The 7,292-nt window shown below is 35.4% G+C and overlaps 2 protein-coding genes across 2 annotated transcripts; one reads left to right on the forward strand and one right to left on the reverse strand.

Moving 5' to 3' along the window:
* The first annotated feature begins 420 nt into the window (after positions 1-420).
* Positions 421-4,034, forward strand: sil1 (SIL1 nucleotide exchange factor). The gene is made up of 9 exons (XM_082178560.1): positions 421-813; positions 892-1,024; positions 1,113-1,221; positions 1,301-1,406; positions 1,486-1,674; positions 1,754-1,875; positions 2,222-2,318; positions 2,441-2,605; positions 3,197-4,034. Exons 1-9 carry the CDS (start codon positions 712-714, stop codon positions 3,563-3,565), a joined length of 1,392 nt encoding a protein of 463 aa, XP_082034686.1. The 5' UTR covers positions 421-711; the 3' UTR covers positions 3,566-4,034.
* A 106-nt stretch (positions 4,035-4,140) lies between these two features.
* Positions 4,141-6,142, reverse strand: LOC309505229 (turripeptide Ici9.1). The gene is made up of 4 exons (XM_082178597.1): positions 6,007-6,142; positions 5,094-5,116; positions 4,715-4,818; positions 4,141-4,443 (listed from the first exon to the last, which is right to left on the reverse strand). Exons 1-4 carry the CDS (start codon positions 6,053-6,055, stop codon positions 4,389-4,391), a joined length of 231 nt encoding a protein of 76 aa, XP_082034723.1. The 5' UTR covers positions 6,056-6,142; the 3' UTR covers positions 4,141-4,388.
* Between the last annotated feature and the right edge of the window lie 1,150 nt (positions 6,143-7,292).

Genomic DNA, 7,292 nt, shown 5'->3' on the forward strand with positions numbered 1-7,292 from the left:
GCATTGAATACATTAACATCAAATGAAAAGGAAAGAAAAAAAATCAGAAATAACAATGACACCTTAACCAGTAAGAAAAATATGATCATAATTCTTAAGAAACTTGTTCTTATTATCAATGAGTTTATGTGATTTTTACAATAAGGGAGATATCAGCAATGAAGACAAATCTAGACAAAGTATTGAGAATTTTGTTTTTGTGTGAATTTTTTGTTTTTACAATGCAACACAAAGAAATGAACAAGATCAATAGCATGATCATGGACGAAGTCACTCCTAGAAAAAAAAAAAAAGAAAGAAATATATCTTGCAACGAAAAGTTTAAATCACATTCTAAAACGTCATGAAAATATGTCTCTTCTTGTAGCCAATCACCGCGACCAGAAAGAATGACGTTTTCCGAAACCCACACTTGCTTTTATCTGATTGGTTCACGTGTATCTTTCAGATGGACTGCGGAAATGCACATGGTTTCTACTTGTTTCTTGCTAGACGATACAACCGCTAAACTCAGCACGTTAACAGATTAATTAAAATATATTTATATGTTTTACGGTAGAATGGGCAAATCCAGAATGAGTTAATTTAGTAATAGTTTGGGAATGGATTTTAGGTTCGGCTGGTCTCCTGGCAATGGATGACGTATGATTGTTTATCAGGTTATTTTTATGTTTTAACTGCACACATATTGCGTTTTCTTCGTCCAAGATAATGACCAGACTTAAAATGCAAAACAAGTGGAGTATCAAACTTGGAGTGGCAATCACTCTTTGGCTTTTCTGTCTTCATCTCATATCTGCCCACAATGTGAAGGTGAGAACTGCTGTTTCATATCTTAGTATTTATTTTATTCTAATACTTTAACAACAGTATAATTGTTTTGCTCTGCAGTCCCCAACAGCCCTGTCTATCAAAGAAGGTTCAGGTGATCATAGCAAGGGAGAAGAAACACAGTTAGAGAATGAGGATCCTGAAGATCTGGAGGTGTTTAGACCTACAGACAAGTGGCAAACTCTCAAACCAGGTGGCTATATTCCCATGCTGACAGTTGTGTCTGTAAATAAATAGATGATTAACAGATCAATTCCATATTTACCTGTTATTCAATTTAGGTCATGCAGTACCAGCAGGCTCTCATGTCAGACTGAATCTTCAGACTGGCCACAGAGAGGTCAAAATGGGAGAGGAGGAAGGTCTCAAATACAGGAGTGATGGAAATGGGTATAGTAATTGAAGGAAAAAGTATTCTACAATAAATACTGTATCATATAGTAATGTTTTTTTTCCCTCTGTGGTGCAGGCAAGGCATGATGAACATGCAAGGCCCTTCATACACAGCTGAGGAGTTGAAAGAGGCTCTGAAAAAGTTTAAAAAAGGAATGGATGATCCTGTAGACAGAAAACAAGTATGTTAATTTCAGTTGTTCTCTAACCATTTTTCTTCGTTGCTTATTTAATTTTTTTAATCAAGATTTTTGAATATAGGCGGAAGATGAGGTGAGGGCCCAATTTCGCCCCATCGAAGAGCTGAAAAAAGACATGGAGGCACTCGACATGCTTGTAGAGACAGATGTTCAAGTTATGAGGAAACTTTTAAACCAATTCAATAATACTAACAGCACAACTGATGAAAAAGTCACAGCTCTTCTTGACCTTGAATACCTTGTGCACCAGGTAATGCTTTAATTACAATTATGACAGTTTTTGTCCAAAGTTTTTCAAAGTCTTTGAATCTCATTGTTTTTTCATATAGGTAGATAATGCCCAGAATTTGGTGTCCATGGGAGGAATGCAATTGGTTATAAATGCTTTAAACGGCACAGACATTAGACTCCAGGAGAGTGCTGCGTTTGTGCTCGGATCTGCTGTTTCAAGGTAATTGGCATTCACTCGAGCAAAATTGCTGCCTACACATGATTTAATGTGCACTCACATTTAACGTTGTTCAGTGAACTTTTGCGGTCGAAATCCAGTCATTTTAATAGGAATCCACGCATGCAATTTTGCACAAGGGTGAAAGATTTCCCCACACAGATTTCGCAGCAGGTTCAAGTTGGTCACGTTGATCAACAGAAAGCTGCTTGGTTTGAAAGTGACTTCTGTGTGAGCTGTGCTACACATTTTACAGTAGACAAGTGGAACTTTTTTTACCCACATAATGTTATGTAATGTGACCCCACCTTTACACTGATGCAATCCATCATCATTTACCTTTTTCTAGTAATCCATCAGTGCAGGTTGAGGCAGTAGAAGGTGGTGCATTACAGAAACTGCTGACATTGCTTGCCACTCAGCGACCAATGGCCGTTAAGAAAAAGGTAAAACCAACAAGAAAGCATGGGTATTATGCTGTTAATAAGAGTAGTAAATTCAATTGTCTTCATCATAGTTAATTGAGTATGAATTCATCACTTACTTTTGACATTCTGATTTAATACAGGTGTTATTTGCTGTGGCCTCTCTACTGCGTCACTTCCCATTTGCTCAAAGTCATTTTCTGAAGCTTGGTGGTGTGCAGATGCTTAGCGAACTGTTTCAAACACCAGGGGCCGAGGCGCTCCGTGTGAGAATTATCACGGTTCTCTACGATATGATCATTGAGAAGGTTCATGTTTACAAATTTAAACTTTTCTACACTAGTACTATGCAAAATTTGGGGTCAGTACATTTTTTTTTTTGATAGAAATGAATACTTCTATTCAGCAAAGACACATTAAATTGATTAATAGTGACAGTGAAGACATTTATAACGTTTCAGAATATTTCTATTTCTTTTGAACTTTCTATTCATCAAAAAAATCCTGATAAAAAAATATTAAGCAGCTGTCAACTGTTTTCAAATTTGATAATAATAAGAAATGTGTCTCCAGCACCAAATCAGCATGTTAGGATGATTTCTGAAGGATCATGGGACACTGAAGACTGAAAAATCAGCTTTGCCATCACAGCAATAAATTACATTTTAAAAGAAGTTATTTAAAATCGTAATAATATTTCACAATAGTACTATTTTTACTGTATTTTTGATCAAATAAATGCAGCCTTGGTGAGCAAGATACAAAAACTTTAACAACTATTACCAGCCCTAAACTTTTGAATGGTAGTTATTTAGAAATGGTTTGCATTGCGAACTGAGAATGCAATTTCCATATGTATCGAGCTTATTCTTAGAATTGACTTATACTTTGTTTTGTAGGAGCTGATATCACAGGTGGGAATGGACCGTATCCCAGATTCCTCTCACCAGGAACGTTTGCGTCAATATGCTGAAGTCTCCCTCCTGCCTGTGTTGGTGGAGCAGGGGTGGTGCGGGCTGGTGCCTGAGCTTTTAGCGTCACCTGAGCATGACTGGAGAGAGAAGGCTCTGCGCACTCTGCTTGCCATGATGGCTCAATGTCACACTCAGTATAAACAGAATCCCTCATTGACAGCCTCTCTTAGTGAACTGCAAAAACAATACCAAGAACTGGTGCTCACAGAGCAGGACGTAGGGGAGCAGGATGGTTACTTTGGGGAGATCCTAGCACTTGTGGACTCTATGGTGGTTAAAATGCAACGGGTGTAAAATGGGACTGCTGTCGTCTTAGAACTAATAAAGAACTAATAAAATGATTGAATGTTGGATTTGTCTGGCTGTCTGGCAAGTAGTTCAGTTGATGCACCATGCATAATGTTTGCTAAATTAGATGGGTCAAGTAGTTTAAAATAAGTGTTCACAAATATGCACAAGGAAAATACATTTTTAGTATACTCTGTGATACTTTGATACAATAAAAAAAAATGGTGTAACCAAAGTAAAATCCATTTTGACACACACACACACACACACACACACTGTATTTATCAGGTTTATATATCAGGTTTTTTTTTCTTTTAATTGAGCTTTTTTCATCATTATAATTCTAATACAATCTAAGGACAGTTGTGTCACCCTATTATTTTTTACTTATTTTTTATTAATTTCAGAAAATAAAAACATGTTTATCGAAGAAAATATGTACTCAATCAATTCATTGTATGAATTGAATTTTCAATTTTTTTATAAATGAATTGGTCCAATTTTTTTTTACATCATGCCATTGACCCTGTTAGCTGGCACAAAAATAAATAAATGTGCTATCACGAGAAGAAAGAAAGAAATTCAGAGTTTGAATGTGGTTTATTCGAAACTACTTTTTAATCATATTGTAATAAAATAGAGCTCTTGAATGCTTCACTGTTTTATTGTATGCCATTACATGTTAACAAATCAATGTCTGATAATGTTCCAAATTATAGCATATGACCTTATATTAAAATGATTAATATTTGACAGAAAATCATGCTGGTTGTTGCTGTAGTATCTGAATGGAAAGCCATTTTGGATGCCAGCTGTAACAGCAGTGAAATCAGGAGGTTTCACATTTTCCTTCGTGCTTTACATTGACGACCTGGTTACGTAACCTAAACAGACAAGATATGTGTTAGAAGAGGCACAAATACTGATAGAATTGCTGTCAAGAATGTTTACTGTTTTGAAAGAAGACAGGTCTCTTGCTTTTTTTGTCATAGATAGTTTGTCCTCAAAATCAAAAAATGTCTGTTTACTAAACCTTGGCAGGCTTGTAAGTGATTCAAAGCTGATATCTGGGCCTAGCTTGAGATTTCTCACATCTGCTGTCTCAGCCTTATCAACATGTTGAAATTACATTGCATAAATGTTCAGCTGACGTACTTGCTCTCCCAGCGTAGCATGCACTCATTGGAGTATGTGATACCGTCGTCTCCACACACTGGCATGTACTCACGAGTACATCCAAAATTAGGAATATCGCTTTCCTATTATGGAGATATTAGAGAAATTCAAACCACATATCATAACACTTTACCACCACTGTACTTGATTATACACTGCTGTTCAAAAGTTTGGTGTCAATAAGATTTTAGAAAACTGTTATTTTAAAATGTAATAATATTTCATAATAATAATAATAACAACACTTTTTACTGTATTTTTGATCAAATAAATGCAGCCTTGGTGAGCCATAAGAGACTTCTTTCAATATATATATTTACTCTGGTAACTTTAAAATGTCACTTTTACCATAACTTACCTCTCTTGGTTGTGATTCTGCCGCTGTAAAAACAATATTAAAAGATATATTATGATTATGAGAAATGAAAAAGGAAAGGCACTCATGTTTCCCTGTTGAAATTCCGTACAAGGCTTAGAATAAAAAAAAAGTTGCTAAGCAAGTTTTGCTCTTTCTTTTCAACCATTTTGCTTGAATAGCTTCTAGATACTTTACGTATGTGGTCATCCCTTTTTTCCATCTGTTCTGATCTTTATCATTTCAACAAACAAGAATCAACATTTCAATTATTTCAACATCCTTCTGTGTTTTTGAGTGCGTCTCTGCATGTATTAAATGGAAATATATTCCAGCAATACTTCAGATTAGATTCAGGTCAGAGAATCAGAGAATCTAAATTATCTCAACTTATATTATTTTATACCAGCTACCAATTATGTTGTGTCTGTCCAAATGTTGCTGTTTCTGAAATGTTTCTGTTTCTGTTGTTCTGCAACAGAGGGGGGTGTTGTCCCCCCCACCCCCTCCAGTCAGCAGTATCTCAGTTCTCATCAGTCTTGTGACAGAAACCATGGATCTCTACAACATGGATGGACCTATTCCAAAATATCACAAAATGGATCTGTCTGGGTCAGCGAATAATCAAGACTAATGGCTTTAAAGAACAAAATGTAATCTTGTAAACTGTAACCATATCATATCTGGATTTTCAGGAAAGCAAACAGCAATGTAAAAGTCATTATCCGCATGTTAACCAAAACATTGTGGGTATCTCAAACATACTTATTATGACACGTCAGTGTACAATGATGTATATTAAACAACAACATTAGCCTGAGTATGGATTTGGTTTTTAAAGATAATTACTACAACATTCAGTATTCGCAGTTAAGTGTTTTTATGTACCTTAACAAATGGCAATTTTGATACTTACCAGAGAGGCAAATGAGAACAGAAACGCAGATCAGGATAGCCAACTTCATGGTCAATGTTGTAGAGCAAGTTTAGAGTGGGAAACTCAGCAGGTGTATCTTTGTATCCGGGGCTCTGTAGTTATAGCTTTCGAAATTAGCAAACACTCCTCCCTCCCTCCCATTGTTGCATGCCTACCCAGAAAGAACCTGACTGGTGACATTCATGTAATGGGTCCACAAACAATGACTAAGGGCATTTGGGACTAAGGTCATTTTTTGTGGTTTTGTAATATTATTAGAGAAGCCTTGCCTCCTAAACAAACTGTTCAATTATATTAAAACAGAAATAGCAAAAGAGAGCCATACTTATAAGCATAAAATCCCTCTTGTCCATGAGAGGAGCAGAGCTGGATAATCAGAGGTCTAAATAAAGGTATCATGTAACAAACATGTCTAACTTCATTAAATCTTAAAATGTTTGTTGCAGAAAATGATGGCTTGTTAATTGTTTTCGTGGAAACTGTGATGCATGTATTTTGATACACATTTCTTCGATGAACAGAAGGTTCAAAAGAACAGCATTCCAAAATGTATAAGGCCATCGACAAAATAAAGCATGACTACATATATGAAGCTCATGCAGATTTGAAAAACAAACATTTCCTGAATATTTTTCTTGCAAATCAGCCTATTAGAATGATTTCTGAAGGATCATGTGACACTGTAGACTGGATTGGAGTAATGATGCTGAAAATTCATCTTTGCCATGAATACATTTTAAAATATATTAAAAGAAAACAGTTATTTTACATTTTAATATGTCTGTTTTCATTGTACTGTCCTGTTTTCAAAATCTGCATGGGATTCACAAATCCAGTCATAACTCATATATGCTTTTTTGTTGTTGTTGTTGTTGTTGATGATGATGGCCTCCTATCAATTTAGAGAAGCTTTTGTTTAATGAAAGTGCTTTTTATAGTGAGTTATGATAAGTAAATCTTATGTTGTCCAACTTGTCTTGAAACCTTCAATCAGGAGATTAGCTAATAATTCATCAGTTTGATGAGAAGTCAGACAGAACTAAAACTATAATTAAGAGGGACGTGTGCAGTAACTTCATTGAGAGAAACCTTTAAAGGCGTAGTTCATCCAAAATCATACTCACTCTCTCATGTTGTTCCAAACTTTTAAGACTTGAATGGTTAGTAAAAGTAACCATTATTTTAATGTCATCTCTTTTTTTCATAACAAAAAACCGAATGGTGACTGAGTCGCTCTGCCTTAAAATCTATTTTTGTGTTCCGGA

This window comes from Leuciscus leuciscus, assembly GCF_965113295.1.
Source record: "Leuciscus leuciscus genome assembly, chromosome: 8".
NCBI classification, from domain to species: Eukaryota; Metazoa; Chordata; class Actinopteri; order Cypriniformes; family Leuciscidae; genus Leuciscus; species Leuciscus leuciscus.

Excerpts from the sequence above, each read along its gene's own strand:
- sil1 (XM_082178560.1), top strand. The coding sequence starts at position 712 with ATGACCAGACTTAAAATGCAAAACAAGTGGAGTATCAAACTTGGAGTG. Across the intron at positions 1,222-1,300 it reads TACAGGAGTGATGGAAATGG|GCAAGGCATGATGAACATGC; the intron begins GTATAGTAATTG and ends TCTGTGGTGCAG. Across the intron at positions 2,319-2,440 it reads CAATGGCCGTTAAGAAAAAG|GTGTTATTTGCTGTGGCCTC; the intron begins GTAAAACCAACA and ends GATTTAATACAG.
- LOC309505229 (XM_082178597.1), bottom strand. The coding sequence starts at position 6,055 with ATGAAGTTGGCTATCCTGATCTGCGTTTCTGTTCTCATTTGCCTCTCT. Across the intron at positions 5,117-6,006 it reads TGTTCTCATTTGCCTCTCTG|CGGCAGAATCACAACCAAGA; the intron begins GTAAGTATCAAA and ends TTGTTTTTACAG. Across the intron at positions 4,819-5,093 it reads CAGAATCACAACCAAGAGAG|GAAAGCGATATTCCTAATTT; the intron begins GTAAGTTATGGT and ends TCTCCATAATAG.